General features: G+C 44.9%; 1 protein-coding gene across 2 annotated transcripts in view; it reads left to right on the top strand.

Annotated features, from left to right (window-relative positions):
* Window positions 1-554: 554 nt before the first annotated feature.
* The window catches only part of ercc6 (excision repair cross-complementation group 6), a 97,802-nt gene continuing 80,582 nt past the window's right edge, over window positions 555-17,774 (top strand). The window contains exons 1-5 of one of the 2 annotated variants that reach the window (XM_072282905.1): window positions 555-641; window positions 7,780-8,175; window positions 10,681-10,801; window positions 14,729-14,834; window positions 16,649-17,348. In XM_072282905.1, the coding sequence (XP_072139006.1) occupies window positions 7,787-8,175; window positions 10,681-10,801; window positions 14,729-14,834; window positions 16,649-17,348 (1,316 nt within the window). In that variant the 5' untranslated portion in view covers window positions 555-641; window positions 7,780-7,786. Of the gene's footprint in view, window positions 642-873; window positions 1,518-7,779; window positions 8,176-10,680; window positions 10,802-14,728; window positions 14,835-16,648; window positions 17,349-17,774 lie in introns of those variants that run through there. The other variant, XM_072282904.1, reaches the window with a different exon arrangement.

Here is a 17,774-nt window from a genome sequence, read left to right as displayed (position 1 = left end):
ACTTTGATGTGTGTTGCTTGAAATTCCAGCATCTGCAGATTTCCTCATGTATGCATCCACACAGAATACTTTTTAAGGTGCATTGATAACGGTAAACGAGGACATGTCAAATTTCTTTAGCCTCTTCAGGAAATATCGATGAACTTGTGCACATTCACCACCACCACCTCCGCCCCCCCCCCCCCCCGATTACTACGGTGAAGTTTGTCATCTGGCCCGGCAGGTGTCGCTGCGGCAGAGTTTGTTCTCCTCTCCTGCCGGTACTGTACAGCATCCCTGTGCTGTAGATTTCACCATGACGGGATTGTTCCCGACTCTTCCTGCAGGTGTCGCTACAGTGAGAATTATCCTCCATCCCGAGTGATGTTTTGCCCTCCCGGCCTTCGGGGGTCGCTGTGGGACGGTTTGTTCTCGTCAGCTGTCACCGTGAGGCGGGTGGGTGTTCGCTGTGACGGTGTAATCCTCCCAGCCAGCAGGTGTCGCTAAGGAAGGTTGTCCTCCCATCCCGTAGGCGTCACGGGTGCTCCTCCGCGCCTGTGGGTGTCGCTGTGGCGAGAGGACCGCGGTTCCCGGACGGGCCGCAGCGAGGAGGCTTTGTTGCCAGGCGGGTCGTAGTGAGAGCCCGGTGCCCTGCCCGAGAGGTGAGGTGGGGGTGGGGGAACTGAGGCCGGAGCCAAGCGGCCGCAGAGTTACCTGGGCTGGCGGGGTGACAGTGGGACCCGGGGCTGGGTTTCTGTGTAGGGTCCTGATCGCACGGCCGGACCGGGGAAAGACGGGTCTCCCGTGGGTCCGGAGTCCCAATACCGGACCCTGGTCCAGCCCCCAGCCCCCGTCTCCTCTCCTCCCTCCGCGCCCCGCTCCCCGCCCGGCTTGGGCAGGCATCCTCGCTGTCAAGCCCCGGGCAGCGCAGGCCCATCTCCCCGGTCTCTCGTCGTTCGGGCGACCGGCTTGGCGAAGCAGCTCTTTCCGCAGGAACAGGAACAACCGGTCTGCGGGTCGGGCAGCGTCTGTCTGGGTCGTGAATTGTCGGCGTTTCAGAATCGGCTCTATTATCACAGACTTCAGTTTGTTGTTTTGTGTCGGTGGTATAGTGCAAGGCATGCAATCAATGCAAATTACATAATAAACGAAAGAATCGGAAATCCGGTTTCAAAGGGGAAGAAGCTGTTCCTGAATCGTTGGCTCATGTATCTCCTGCCCAGTGGTAGTAATGAGAAGAGGGCATGTCCGGGATGGTGGCGACGTTTGCAACCACGTTTGAGCTGGATGAATCCGCCACCTTTTGCAGCATCTGTTAAATTCCACGGAGTTATTTCAGAGGGTCCATAATTGCAAAGAAAGCACCTCTACTTAAGAGTCTGGGCAGATTCGGCATGATGTCTAAAACTTTGACAAACTTCTATACATGTGTGGTGGAGAGTGTACCGACTGGCTGCGTCACGACCTACAATGGAAACACCAGTGCTTTTGACAGAAAATCCTGTAAAAGGTAGTGCGTTCAGCCCAGTACATCACAGGTAAAGCTCTCCCAACCATTGAGCACATCCACATGAAATGCTGTTGTAGGATTGCAGATTCCGTCATTAGAGATCCCCACCACCCAGGTCATGCTGTTTTCTCGCTGCTGCCATCAGGGAGAAGGTACAGGAGCCTCAGGACTCACACCACCAGGTTCAAGAACAGTTACTACCCCTCAACCTTCAGGCTGTTGAATAAAAGACTACACTCATCTGCCTCATCATTGAAATGTCCGTACAATCAGTGATCTCACTCTTTATCTCATACTCTCATCATTTATTGCTATTTACTTATGTTTGCATTTACACATTTTGTTGTCTTCTGCACTCTGGTTGATCTTTCATTGATCCTGTTATAGTTACTATTCTAGAGATTTGCTGAGTAGGCCCACAGGAAGCTGATTATCAGGGTTTTATATGGTGAAGTGTATGTACTTTGAATTTAATCCTGTGAATTGGAGCCTGCATACCAGGAGGTTATTCAACCAGTCAAAATGCTCTTTGCTGTACAACTGTAGAAATATGCTAGTTTCTGGTGACATATGTACCAAATCTCAAACCCCTTATAGTTTATAGCCGCTGTTGTGCCTTCTTCATGATTACCTCAGTATGTCTGGGCCATGATGGATTCTCTGACGTATTGACACCCAGGAACTTAAAGTTGCTCTCCCTTTCAATGTACTTTTAAGCAACTTAATGATCTTATAGATTTCACAATGTTATGGAGGATTCAGCGGACTTGATGAGGGTTCATCACCACCGCTGGAAACGACAGGGCAGTGGACCTCCAAGCCAGGCTGAAACACAGAGGGATAAGGCCCCCTCCACCCAGCATCTTGCTAGCAAATGTGCAATTGCTGAAGAACAAAACTGAAGACCTGAGGGCGAGATTACTGTATCTGAGGGAAATGGGAGATTGTGGTGTTCTATATTGTAATGAGGCAATGCTTACTCTCAGCACACCAAATACGATGAACAGACCCGTAGCAATGCACGCAGGTGCTAGCGGAGCTCAACAGGTCAGGCAGCACCTGGATAGGAATAAACAGTCGACATTTCAGGCCAAGGCCCTTCCATTGGGACCCATATGCTGATCGGAAAGGACAAAGGGTGGAGGTGTGTGTTTCATGGTAAACTCTGTGGTGCTCTGATGTGGCGGTTTTGTTGAACTCTTGTTCCCCAACCTTGAACACCTAATGGTCAAAAACCGTCCCATTTTATTTCCCAAGGGGGTTCTCCATAACCCTGACAGCTGTTTACATACCACAAGTGGCCAACAGCACATAACCTGTAGCAACAGAGGTCCCAACACAATAAACCACTGTTAAACTAAGATGAGGAATGCCTACCATTACATGCCTAGACTGCATGTTGATCATTCTTAATACATGGCTCTCCTCCTCCTATCTGCATACACGCAGAGACTAAAGACCAAAGCTCCAGAGATTAGGACAACAAAGAGGGAGGCGTAAGAGTGGCTATGGGATTGCTTCGAGTCAGTGCACTGGCCCGTGTTGCAGAACTCATCTGAGGATCGGAATGAATACAGCATGGTTGTCTCGGACTTTATTAAAACAGTTGTAGACGAGTGTGTCCCCACAAAATCGTTACCAGTCTTTCGCAACCAGAAGCCCTGGATGAACCTTGAGATCCGCAATCAGCTGAGGATAAAAATCAGAGCATTCAGCTGGCAACCAGGTAAAATACAAGAGGTCTAAGTACGATCGCTGGAAACACATCTCACAGACAAAGAGGTAATTCTGGACTAAAATTGAATCAATGATGTATACTTGACAGTTATGGCCAGGCTTGAATACTATGACCTCTTATAAAGTTAAATCAGGCGACACAGGTGACAACAAAGCTTCGCTTCCAGATGAGCTCATTGCCTTCTCTGCTCACTTTGACCATCAAAACATAGAAGAAATATCAGAAACTCACACAGCCCCCAATGATTCTGTGATTTCAGTCTGAGGCTGACGTGCGAGCACCCTTAAAGAGGCTGAACTGAGGGAAAGCATCCAGCTCAGACAGGGTACCTGGCCAAGTACTGCCTGATCAACTGGCTGGAGTGTTCACTGAGATCGTTAACCACTCTGTTCAGCAGACTGAGGTATCCACTTGCTTCAAGCAGGCTTCAGTTATACAGGTGCTAAGAAGAACATGGTAGCCTGCCTCAATGTAAGTCCACTTACATCCATGGTGATAAATTGTTTTGAGAGGTTGATGATGAAGCATATCAGCTCCTGCCCAAGAAGCAACTTGGATCCATAGCAATTTGCATCCTGAAGCAACAGGTCCACAGCAAATGCCATCTCAGTTAGTCTTCACTCAACCCTGGAACACCTGGCCAGCAAAGAAGCATACACCAGGACTGCTCAGGGTTCAATACTATCATCCCCACAAAATTAATTAATAAGCCTCATGACCCTAGCCTCAATATCTCCTTGTGCAATTGGATCCGCAATTTCCTCACTTACAGACCTCACTTAGTTCAGATTGGCAACAGCATCTCCATCAGCATAGGTGCACCACAAGGCTGTGTGCTTAGCCCCCTGTTCTACTCACTTTATCTTATGAGGGTGTAGCTAAGCACAGCTCCAGTGCCATATTCAAGTTTGCTGACAACACCACTGTTGCAGGCCAAATCAAAGGAGAAAGAGTGAAAATCTGGCTGAGTGGCCAGGTTTTCTCTTACTCAATGTCATCAAAACCAGCTGATTATTGACTTCAGGAGGAGGAAACCGGAGGAACATGAGCCAGTCCTCATCAGGGAATTGGAGATGGAGAAGGAGGGTAAGCAGCTTTAAATTCTTCCATGTTATTATTTCAGAGGACCTGTCCTGGGCCCAGCACGGCAATGCCTCTATTTCCTTAGGATTGCAAAGGTTTGGCATGGCGTCTAAAACTTTGACAAACTTCTGTAGATGGGTACTGGAGAGCCTTGTATAGAAAAAAACCAGTGCCCTTGAATGGAAGACCCACAAAGAGACAAAAAGAAGTGGAAACAGCCCAGTCCATCGTGGTTAAAGCCCTCCCCACCGTTGAACACGTCTACACAAAGCATAGCCATAGAAAAGCAGCATCCATCATCAAGGACCCCCACCACCCAGGACGTGCTTGCTACTGCCAGCCGGGACCCACACCGCCCAGTTCAGGAACAGTTGTTACCCCTCAACCATCAGGCTCTTAAACAACAAAGGATAACTTCAGTTGCCCCATCATTGAAATGTTCTCACAACTATGAATTCACTTTCAATGACTCTTGATCTATGTTCTCTATATTTATTGCTTATTTACTTATTATTATCTCTATTTTTTGTATTTGCGGTTTGTTGTCTTTTGCACACCAAGTTGGTGTGGTCTTTCATCGATTCTTTTGTAGTTATTATTCTATTTTGCATTTATTGAGTATGCCCACAAGAAAATGAACCTCGGTGTTGTATATGGTGACATTTATGTACTTTCATAATAAGTTTACTTTGAGCTTTCGGTGAAGCCTGGTGTGTATTTCCTGACTTACCCTTCCTGAAGTCCTCAAACAATTCCTTGGTCTGTTTGCTGTTGAGTTGGAGTTGGGACAATGCACTAGAACCTGAAACTTCACCTATTCCTTCCTTATTCTCCAGGTTCCAGTATCTATGGTGTCTTGTGTCTGTAGAATACTTTGGATGTACTCTCTCCAAAGTTTCTATATACTGACAGTTCAACAATTTTACACCTATACTCACATCCTTTTACCATAAATATTAATATGTCATTTGTCACCTTTTTTTGCTTGCCACAGCAAAAAAAAACAATGCTGAAGGAACTCAGCAGTTTGAACAGAATCTGTAGAGGCTGCTGCAAGGTTTCAAACCAAAATGTTGATTATCCCGTCTTCATAGATGCCGTCTGGCCACTGATAACCCCCTACCTTCATAGATGCCGTCTGACCTGCTGATAATCCGCTGCCACCCGTGTCTTTGCTTGACTTGTAGATGAGGACATCTTGGTCAACATTTCCCAGTCTGTCACATACACTAAAGTAGTTGGCATCATTTTTCCAAATTGCATTGCATCTGCCTTGTTCTGACACAAAGTTCAAAGTTAACTTCTTATCAGTGTGCTAATGTATTAGACCATAAGACCATAAGACAAAGGAGTAGAAGTCGGCCATTCAGCCCATCGAGTCTGCTCCGCCATTTTATCATGAGCTGATCCATTCTCCCATTTAGTCCCACTCCCCCACCTTCTCACCATAACCTTTGATGCCCTGGCTACTCAGATATCTATCAATCTCTGCCTTAAATACACCCAATGACTTGGCCTCCACTGCTGCCCGTGGCAACGAATTCCACAGATTCACCACCCTCTGACTAAAAAACTTTCTTCACATTTCTGTTCTGAATGGGCGCCCTTCAATCCTTAAGTCATGCCCTCTCGTACTAGACTCCCCAATCATGGGAAACAACTTTGCCACATCCACTCTGTCCATACCTTTTAACAATCGAAATGTTTCTATGAGGTCTCCCCTCATTCTTCTAAACTCCAAGGAATACAGTCCAAGAGCGGACAAACGTTCCTCATATGTTAACCCTCTCATTCCCGGAATCATTCTAGTGAATCTTCTCTGTACCCTCTCCAACGTCAGCACATCCTTTCTTAAATAAGGAGACCAAAACTGCCCACAGTACTCCAAGTGAGGTCTCACCAGTGCCTTATAAAGCCTCAACATCACATCCCTGCTCCTATACTCTATTCCTCTAGAAATGAATGCCAACATTGCATTCGGCTTCTTCACTACCGACTCAACCTGGAGGTTAACTTTAAGGGTATCCTGTACAAGGACTCCCAAGTCCCGTTGCATCTCAGAACTTTGAATTTTTTCCCCATTTAAATAATAGTCTGCCCGTTTATTACCACTGTGGTTGGGTGAGACAAGAACTAGAGGTCATAGTTTAAGGGTGAAAGGTGAAATATTTAAGGGGAACATGAGGAGATCTTCACTCAGAGGCAGTGTGAGTGTGAGAAGAGCTGCCAGTGGAAGTGGTGGATGTAGGTTCGATTTCAACGTTTAAGAAGAAGTTAGGAAAGTACATGGATGAGGGGGATATAGAGGGCTAAGGTCAGGGTGCAGGTCAATAGGACTAGATAGATTAAGAGTTTGGCACAGACTAGATGGGCTGAAGGGCTTTTTTCTGTGCTGTAGTGTTCTTTGGGTTTATGACCATATATTACCTTGACGTTGGATTTTCTTTCAGGTATTTACAAGGAAGAAAGAAATACAATAGAATTTACAAGAAGCTATACATATACAGATTAGGGGAACTGGATTCTTGAGGTACAGCCAAGGAGTCCATTGCTGGAGCAGACTTTGGACTGGATTGAAACTTCAGGCCAGATTCAAGCCCCAGAGTAAAAAACAAACCAATTTTCAGCCGATTTAAATACCAAGCCAGATTCGAAATGTTAAAAAGCTGAGGTCAAGGACGGAAGATGAACTGGTGTTCAGCTCACTATCCCAGTGTCAGCCAGGATTCCCCACCTGAGCCGTCCCGTCTGCCTTCATTTCACCCGTCTCCCTCTCTTCTCGCTGTTGCTGTCAGGTGCAGGATTCGTGGGTCTACGTCGCCAGTTTCGGGAGCAGTTGTGCCCTGTAGCAATCAGACTCCTGGACCAGGTTTACTCACCTCAGCGCTGAACTCTCTCTGTGACTGTACTCACTTTCAGGGACTTTGCAGTTCAAGCTCTGTGTGTTATTGTTTACTTTTTTATTGTTTGCACAAATTGTTCTTTTCTTTCACACATTGGATGTTTGATGGCCTTGCTGTGTGGGGTTTCTTGTGGTTTAAATTTTGTTCCTTTCTTGGCAGCAGCCTGCAAGGAGACAAATATCAAGGTTGTATATGGTGTGCATACTTCGATAATAAATGTACTTTGAATTTCTAATTTATTCAAAGCCTGTTCATTTCATATAGAGTTATAGAGCACTAGAACACAGGAACAGGCCCTAGTCTGTACCAGACTTATTATTCTGCGTAGTCCCATAGACCTGCAGATGGATTACAGTCCTCCATACCCCTCCCATCCACGTATCTATCCAAACTTCTCTTAAATATTGCAATGGAACCTGTATTTACCACTGGGTCCACACTCACTCCAGTCTCTGAGTGAAGAAGTTCCCCCTTAGACATTTCACCTTTCACCATTAACCGAGATGCTCTTGTAGTTAATTATAATGTTGCAGACTTTGACCGTGTTCTCTCTGCACCTGTTGCAGGCTGAAGATGATGCCAGCTGAAGAAGCCCCCTCAACCCAGACTACAGATGGCCCAGGTCCAGATGAGCCTCCTCCTGCCCCAGAGAGCCTGCAATCGATTGGATTCGCTGCTGACCCTGATGTCTCCAACAGCAGACCATCCACTTCGGCTGCCCTCCCTGCGGCCGAGGCGCGGACTGCTCCGAAGGTACTCCACATCGACCGTCAGCATATCCAAGTGGTGGAGCAGAGTGCCCAGGTTATGGAGCTGCAGAGCCTGGGAGTGGACGTCTACGACCAGGACGTGCTGGAGCGAGGAGTTTTACAACAAGTGGACCAAGCTATAAATGAAGCCAGCCAAGCGGCCAGAAGAGCAGAAGCAGAAAAGGAATACTATTCACTATTGGACGAGTTGAGGTATGAAGTGATGCTAGAATGAAATGATTGAATTTAACATTCTGTGCTTGGTTTCTGAAGAATGCTTCTAGGCTGTCAGTTTGTGTCCTGTTAGTCCTGTGAATGTGCCTGGAATCTGATCCCATCAAGCTCTGCGACTCCAAAGGTAGTGTAGTGGCTAGTGTAATGCCTTACAGCTTCAGTGATTTGGGTTCAGTTCCAGGCAGGACTTTGTATGTTCTCCCCGTGACTGTGTGGGTTTCCTCCTTTGTCTGTTTGAAGTTTGTATATTCTTCCCATGACCGTGTGGGTTTCCTCCGGGTGCTCCAGTTTCCTCCCACATTCCAAAGATGTACGGGTTAGGGTTAGTAAGTTGTGGGCGTGCTATGTTGACACCGGAAGCATGGTGACATTTACGGCTCATTGCCAGCATATTCTCGGACTGTATACATTGTTGATGCAAAAGATGCATTTCACTGTATGTTTCAATGTGCCTGTGACAAAGCTAATCTTTCCTGAGGTATTGCTCCGTTGGCAGTCCTCAGTAGGAAGATGGAAACCTTGTTTTAGTATTCAGAATTTATTTTGCCTGAAATGTTCACTCTCAGGTGCACAAGGTGTAGAAACAAGAGTAATTACTTCCCTGGTCAAGCATAGCACTCTATCCCATCTCTCCAAGTTTCAGTGGAGCACTTAGAGTCACACAGTACTACAGTATGGAATCAGGGCCTGTGGCCCATCTGGACTGTGCCCTGCTATTATTCTGCCAAGTCCCATTGACCTGCACCTGGACCATAGCCCTCCACATCCTCTCATCCTTTTTACTTAAGCCCATCACTCCTCTTGGGCATCAGCCACTGACCATATCTCGCCAGATCCCTCTGTCCCAGATCAGTCTTTCACATTATTTCCAGGAGTAGCTCATCTTGGTGAGTTCTTCCACTCCCAGGGAAGAGTTCTCCTGAGCTTCCACTGGCGTTCCTGTTGTACTGGGTTGTTACGGGATGGGTTGCTCAACTCTCTTCCTTTCATAGTCAGTCTTAGAAACATAGAAAATAGGTGCAGGAGTAGGCCATTCAGTCCTTCGAGCCTGCACCACCATTCAGTATGATCATGGCTGATCATCCAACTCAGAACCCTGTACCTGTCTTCTCTCCATACCCCCTGATCCCTTTAGCCACAAGGGCCATATCTAACTCCCTCTTAAATATAGCCAATGAACTGGCCTCAACTGTTTCCTGTGGCAGAGAATTCAACAAATTCACCACTCTCTGTGTGAAGAAGTTTTTCTTCATCTCGGTCCTAAAAGGCTTCCCCCTTCATCCTTAAACTGTGACCCCTCGTTCTGGACTTCCCCAACATTGGGAACAATTTTCCTGCGTCTAGCCTGTTCAATCCTTTTAGGAGTTTATACATTTCAATAAGATCCCCCCCTCAATCTTCTAAATTCCACTGAGTATAAGCCTAGTCAATCCAATCTTCTAAATTCCCTGTCCATGACAGAGTTCTCCCATCTATGTACTTATCCAATTTCTCTTCAGTGTTGAAATTGAGCCCATATCCACCACTTCCTCTGTGTGTTCCATATTTGCATTACCTACTGAGTGCCCCTAAAGTGTTGAAAAGGGAGAAGGATCATACTGTTGCAAAGTAAAAAATCCCAATTCAAGAATTCTGGATGAAATTAATACCTGCTGGTGAATTGAGATACCACCTTACTTCAGATTAGATTCATTTTATTTATCACACATACATTGAAACATACAGTGAAATGTGTCATTTGCATTAACAACATCCTAAGGATGTGCAGGGGGCCACAAACTCTGCTGCTAACATAGCCAGGCAACACTTCCACCATGCTCAGCAAAACAATGCAGAACACAACAAGCAACAAAACAACAACAGTAAAATGAGCCCTATTTCTCCCTACCAAGCACCCACCCACTTACACATACACAGTCCCTCCAACCCCAAGACAGGCCGCCTCCAGCCGCCAACAGACTTGCAGATTGTAGACACTGGGCTTCGACTTTGCCAGTGGACTTGCAGACCCAGGTCTCGGCCATCGAATCTCAGCAGTTTCCACTTAAATGCCACATTCGGCCATGTCTTGTCACTGATACTGATGAAAAGGAAGTCATTTTGGAACCTTGGATGTGTATAATATTCCAAACTAGCATTTCAGAGTTCCATTACAATACTGACCACAAACTGAGCTCCATCTGACCTCAGCTGTTTCACACAGAAATTTAATTTCATCTCCTAGTTGAGATTGATTACCGACCTGTATTCTGCCGAGCATTATGGGCAACACTTGCAGCTTTCCCACAACACATCCTTGGGTGTGTTGATTGTTAACACAAGCACCACATTTCACTGTATCAGTTGATATACACATAATTAAATTAAAATCTTGCATCTTCATCTGATGAAATTAATGCAACAATTGTCCAGATTAAAAGTTAAGAATGTTTTCTGCTTTGAACTATTTTGTGTGACACTTTGTATATTTTCAATCCATTGTAGGTCCACTACAACATGTCTGAAACACACCAACAGGATCATTGAGCAGTTGACTCCTCATGCTGATACAAATAAAGACATAAGCAGGAAGCTGGAGTCGGTGAAGAGGCAGAAAGAAAACAAGGTATGACCCCTTTGCTCCACATCTCGCACTAGATACTTGGATTTCAGACCATAAGATCATTCGGCACAACAATCTGCTCCACAGTTCCATCATGTCTGATTTATTGTCCCTCTCAACCCCATTCTCCTGCCTTCTCCCCATAACCTTTGACACCCTGACTAATCAAGAAGCTATCAGCCTCTGGTTTATATTTACTCAGTGACCTGGTGTCCACAACCAGTTAAAACGTTAGAACCCCAAAGCCCACGTACAAGCCTCAGCAAGGCAATGACTCCCCCGACCCTCACATCCACAAAAAAGCATCAGCGCCCTCCACCGAGCACTCAAGCATGCAGCAAGCATCAATAAGCACATAGACTTGCAGTATCCCGAAGACTGCTCATTCACTTGTTAATTCGATATACCTCTGGCTCTGGCCCTTTCCCTCCCCCCTCCCCCCTCCAGAGCCCTGAAGGTACGCTTGCCTTCCAGGCTGTGTCCTTAGGATATCAAGAAGCGGCTGCTAGTGAGGCCCTGAGAGCTGGTCCCATTCCTGCAAAGAACCGAAGTCAGAGTGTAACTCCACGTCAGGGTCTTCAAACGAACCTTGAAAAGGAAGATAAGAGATATCAAAGATTGAAATAGAGCTACTTCCAAAGATGCAAGCAAAAGAGTTGCCATTTAGCTCCATCTTGACTTTACTCCACCCCTCTGTTACTTCATTCCCAGAATCATTTTTGTGAACCTCCTCTGGACCCTCTCCGATGTCAGCACATCCTTTCTTAGACAAGGGGCCCAGAACTGTCCAAGCGCAGATTGACTGATGCCTTAAAAAGCCTCAAACTTTTCACTACTAACTACTTCTATACCAACCTACACTAATTCTATTCAATCTTCTTTCCCTCCGGCCCTTTGATCTCTGAAGGAAGATTAGTAGGTTCCCAAATCTTTGTCAGTGACATGACAGCTGCTGTGTCCATATGGTGTCCCTAACCTCTGTGCCACAGCATTTGACACAAGCTAGGATTTTGTGAGAATTCTTTACCTTCATTATTTTTTGAGGAGTGAGTAAAACCCACTTCAGAATTGGCCTATGAGACATTAAATCAGATAGAATCAAATTCATTTATAACAGTGTTCTCAGTAGATCAGACATAGAACAGCACAGTACAGGGCCTTCGGTCCCAGTGTTGCTACTCCAAGATAAATCTAACCTTTCCCTCTCATATAGCTCTGAATTTTTCTTTCATCAGTGTGTCTTAAGTCTTTTAAATGTCCCTAATGTATCTGTCTCTACCACCACCCTTGGCAAGGTGTTCCACACACCAAACACTCTCTGTGTAAAAAAAAAACTTACCTCTGACATCCCCTCTATACTTTCCTCTTTAGGAATCATGTTAAGGTAATGCCCTCTCGTATTAACCATTTCTGCCCTGGCACTTGGACAGGTACATGACAGGAAAGCTTTTGCGGGATTTGAGTCAAGTGAAGGCAAATGTGACTAGCTCAGACAGACTTCTTTTTCGGCATGGGCTGAAGGGCTGGTTACCATGCTGTGTTACTCTGTGAATCTGACAGTTTGAAAGCTGAGACTAGTGAAAGAAAGGTATGGCCTAGTGATTCCATAAGACCATTAAGTGACAGGAACAGAATTAAGCCATTCAGCCCATTGGGCTGCTGCACCATTTCATCATGACTGATCCATTTTCCCTCTCTACCACATTCTGTTCGTAATCTTTCACCCCCTGACTAATCAAGAACCTGTCAACCTCCGCCTGAAATATACCCAATGACTTGGCCTCCACAGCCACCTGTGGCAACATATTCGACAGATTCACTGTCCTCTGGCTAAAGGAATTCCTCCTCATCTCCATTCTAAATGGACATCCCTCTATTCTGAGGCTGTGCCCTCTGGTTCTAGACTCCTCTACTATAGGAGACAGCCTCTCATACAGCCACTCTATCTCGGCCTCTTAGCATTCAATATGTTTCAATGAGATCCCTCCTCATTCTTCTAAACTCCTGGGAGTACAAGCCCACAGCCATTAAATGCTCCTCATATGATAATCCTTTCATTCCTAGAATCATTCTCGTGAGCCTCCTCTAAATCCTCTCCAATGTCAGTGGCCCAAATCTGCTTACAATACTCCAATTGAGACCTCACCAGACTTATAAAGCCTCAGCATTACATCCTTCTTTTTATATTCTAGTTCTCTCAGAATGAATGTTAACATTGCATTTGCCTTCCTCACCACTGACTCAACCTGCAAGTTGCCCTATAGGAAATCCTGTATGAGGTCACCCAAGTCCCTTTGCATGTCATATTTTTGAATTTCTCTTTGCCCTTCTGGAAAATATTCCATCTGCTACTTCTTTGCCCATTCTCTGTTTAAGCCTTTTTGCAGCCTCCCTGCTTCCTTAACACTACCTGCCCCTCCACCTATCTTCATATCCTCCACAAACTTGGCCACAAAGGCATCAATTCTGTCATCCAAATTATGGATATATGATGTAAAAAAAAAGAGGTTACAACAAGACCACCACTACTCACCGGCAGCCAACCAGAAAAGGATCCCTTTATTCCCACTCTTTGCCTCCTGCCAATCAGCCAATGCTGTATCCATGCTAGTATCTTTTCAGTATCTTGTTAAGCACCTCATGTGTGGCACCTTGTCAAAGGCCTTCAAATTCAAAGTACACAACATCCACCAATTCTCCTTTGTCTATCCTGCTTATTTCATCAAATAATTCCAACAGATTTGGAAAATTTTCTCTTGGTGAAACTATGCTGTCTTTCTCCAAGTACTCTGAGACCTCATCCTTAACAATTGACTCGAATATCTTCCCAACATCTTTCGTCTGCCTCCCTCCCTTCTTAGAGTGACATTTACAATTTTCCATTCCTCTGGAACCATGACAAAATCTAGTGATTCTTGAAAGGTCATTATAAATGCCTCCCCAATCTCTTCAGCTACCTCTTTCAGAACATTGGAGTGTAGTCCATCTGGTCACTGATCAACCTTCAGACCCCTTAGCTTCCCAAGCACCTGCTCTGTAGTAATAGCAGTTGTGCTCACTTCTGCCCCTGAAGCTCTCGAATTTCTGGCACACTGCTAATGTCTTCCACAGTTAAGATGGATGTGGTGCAGGCAGGTTCTATTGTTGCTTTCGATTATATTGGTAAGAGAAAACAAACAAAGATAAGGATGAGCCGGTTCTGGAACAGCTGGAAAAATGGGCTGAAAAATGCCAGATGGAATTTAATGAAAACAAGTGTGAGGTATTGTACTTAGGGAGGACCAGCCAGGGTAGGTACTACACAGTGAGCGGTAGGGCACTGTAGAATGTGGTAGAACAGAGGGATCTGGGAGTACAGATCCATAATTCCATGAAAGTGACATCACAAGTAAACAAATTCATAAAGAAAGCTTTTGGCCCATTGGCACCTTCATAAATCAATGTACTGAATACAGGAGTTGGGATGTTATGTTGAAATTGTATGAGACATTGGTGAGGCTTAATTTGGAATATTATGTGCAGTTTTGGTCACCTACCTATAGGAAAGATGGAATAAGATTGAAAGAGTACAGAGAAAATTTACAAGGATGTTCCCAGGACTTGAGGATCTGAGTTATAGGATGAGACTACAAGAGGTCATGGGTTAAAGGTGAAAGGTGAAATGCTTTGGGGAAAATGAGGGGGAACATCTTCACTCAGAGGGAGGTGAGAGTGTGGAACAAGCTGTCAATGCATGTAGTGGATGTAGGGTCAATTTCAACATTTAAGAGAAATTTGGATAGGTACATGGGTGGGAGTGGTATGGTCCAGGTGAAGGTTGATGGGACGAGGCAGATTATTAGGTTGGTATGGACTAGATGGGCCATAAGGTCTGTTTCTCTTCTGTGGTGTTCTATGGGTGGCTAACTTTATTTTGTTTTCATTCCTAAGGAGAAACAGTTGAAGAAAATCACTGCGAAACAGAAGCGTCTACAGGCGCTGCTCTCCGGTGCTGATGTTCAGAAGCTTGAAGCTGAATTTGAACCTTGTGAAGAAGGTAACATGGCCAGATTCGGATGCAGAATCACTTATTTATCACAAATACGTCAAAGCTTATTGAAATGTGCCGATTGAGTTAACAACCAACACAACTTAAAGATATACTGGGGTCAGCCCGCAAGCGCTGCCACACATTCTGACACCAACAAAGGATGCCCACAATGTTCAACAGAACATGATGACACAGAACTCAGCAAAAGCAATAGAAGCCCTGGTCCTTCCTCCCTCCCACCCACCCCTAATCTCTGCATAATAGCTACAGTATTTTCTCTTTAAAGATTTTCACTTGCCAAATTTTCATCAAACTTACTGATATATCTTTTTGTTGACTGATTCAAAATGTTCTGTGGCTTTATTTTTTGAAGCTTCAGCCAAAAATGAAACTGCTTGAAGAATTGAGCCAGTCAAGCATCATGAAAGCAGACAATGAGAGAATATTGCAGGTAGACAGGATGGTGGAGCTGAAGCGATGAGCAGATCAGCTGTGACCTTATTAAATGGTGCAGTGGGCTTGAGAGGCAAGGGTGTCCATCTCCTGTATACTTCTCTGCAAAATGGTCACCCAATGTATGTGGCATTTCTCCAGTGCAGAAGAAACAACGTCATAAGTACCAAATGCAATACACTTAAGTTGGAAGTGCAAGTGAATTCTCGAAAGTCTGGGGATCTCGGCCCAAAATGTCAAATATTTATTCCCCTTCATTGATGCTGAGCTCCTTCAGCATTTTGTGTGTGTTTGTCTGGATTTGCAGCATCTGCAGAATCTCTTGTGTAAAGGACAGATGTTGTATCTGTAGTTGCATGGGAAAGTGCTTTGAAAGAGGATTAATTGGTGATCTGGAACTGTAAACCAGGGAATTACTGAGGGAAAAGTTGCTTCAGGACGCCGAAAGGAGAGGACAAGATGCATATTGTGTTAGCATCACATTGAACTTGGTGACGCTTATGGATGATCTGTTGAATTTAGAAGGTGAGAGGGCAAGGAGAGTTATATCCTTGGGAAGAGAGGGGGTTGTCAGAGCAGAGATGTGAAAAATGGAGGACATGTGGTTAACTTCTACTTAAAATGGTATTTAGCTTGGCTCACTAATTCGGTGTTCTGCTTGACAAATATGTTAATATTTCCATTCCTGAATGATCGAAGTAGCAGATTTTTCTGGTTTCTGTTATCTGCTATAAAACCCTGGTTAGACCATACTTGGAATATTGTGCTCAGTTCTGATCACCTCATTATGGGAGGATGTGGAAGCTTTAGAGAGGGTGCAGAGGAGATTTTTCAGGGCATAGCCTGGATTAGAGAAATGTCTTATTGGGATAGGTTGAGCGAGCTGGTGTTTTTCTGTGTGGAGCAAAGGAGGATGAGAGGTGACTTCATAGAGGCATACGTAGATTGGACAGCCAAAGACTGCTTCCCAGGGCGAAAATGGCTAATACACAGGGGCAAAATTTTAAGATGATGGATGAAAGTACACGGGAATGTCAGAGTTAGGTTTTTTACACAGAGGTTGGTGAGTGTGTTGAATGCCCGTCCAGGAGTGCTGGTAGAGTCAGGAACAATAGGGGCCTTTAAGAAACTCTATTTAGATAGACACATGGATGAAAGAAAAATGGAGGCTTTGCGGGAGGGAAGGGTTAGTTTGATCTTAGAATAGGTTTAAAAAGCTGGCACAGCATCCTGGGCTGAAGGGTCCGTACTGTCCTGTATTGATTATCTTCTAAGTTGAGCATAATTATAGCAGAATTATCTGTAGAAGAAATATTTCTGTTGAAAATTGCTAAACTCTTGCTGTATTATCCTTGTCTTCGTCCCAGAACCAGGCCCTTCAACCCTGGGAAGTATGTTGATGCCTGTGCAGGAAACAGAGTGGGAGCACCTAATCCGTACAGGACAGATGACTCCGTTTGGCACTAAAATTCCTCAGAAAGAAACAAAAAAGGAACCTCGCAAGATCATGCTTAATGATGCTTCTGATTTTGAGAAGTACCTGGCTGATCAGGCAAAGATGGCGGCGATTCGGAGGAAACCACTGGTTAAAAAGACCAAAATAAAGGCAAGAGTTATCAATCAGAATAAAACTACAACTTGCAGCAGCCATGCTCTGGATTCAAAGCATAGCCATAAGAAAAATGGCACCAGGTCTAAAGCAGACCAAAAGCTAAAGAAACATTTGCGGAAATTGCAGAGCAAAGCCCTTGAGATTAAATTTAAAGCGGGAGTCCCAGTGAGGAAGAGCTCATGTCTGCAGTCAATAGCAGAGCGAGAGGACAGAGGCTGTGATAGTGATGACTCCCTCTACGTGCCTGATGAGGAGCTGCTTGATCTAGATGAAGTAGCTGATGACAGTGACGAGTTAGTGGATCAAGACCGATTCAATAAAGTAAAAAAGAAAAGGCAAAAAGTTCGGCATGTAGATGCAGATTTCTCTGCAAGCTCAGGAGATGATGAAGCAAAACACAAACTGAGAAAATATGTGGACGATGGAAACGAGGATCTGTACCGAAAAAGATTAAGGTGAGCGGGCTTTCGCTTTATAACGAATAAGGCTCCTTGACAGATGCAGTACAGCGTATTGTGTTTATTTTAATTAATTTATTTATTTTTTGCAATACAGCACGGAACAAGCCCTTCTGGCCCTTTGAGCCTCACTGCCCAGCAATCCCCTATTTAACAGCCTAATCATGGGATAATTTACATTGACTGATTAACCTACCACCATTGTACGTGACTGTGGGAGGAAACTGGAGCACCTGGAGGAAACCCCCACAGTCACAGGGAGAAGGTACAAACTCCTTATAGACAGTGGCAGGAATCGAAGCTGTGTTGCTGATACTGTAAACCGTTATGCTAACCACTGTGCTATGGTGCCGCTATTTAATCACTGTCTGAGTGAAAATGTGAATGTATTAAGATAAAGCAAATTTGGAGGATTGAACTTTT

Source organism: Mobula birostris, chromosome 18 (assembly GCF_030028105.1).
Source record: "Mobula birostris isolate sMobBir1 chromosome 18, sMobBir1.hap1, whole genome shotgun sequence".
NCBI lineage: Eukaryota > Metazoa > Chordata > Chondrichthyes > Myliobatiformes > Myliobatidae > Mobula > Mobula birostris.
Note: the sequence above shows the minus strand (reverse complement) of the source record. Positions and strands in the feature narration are given on the sequence as shown.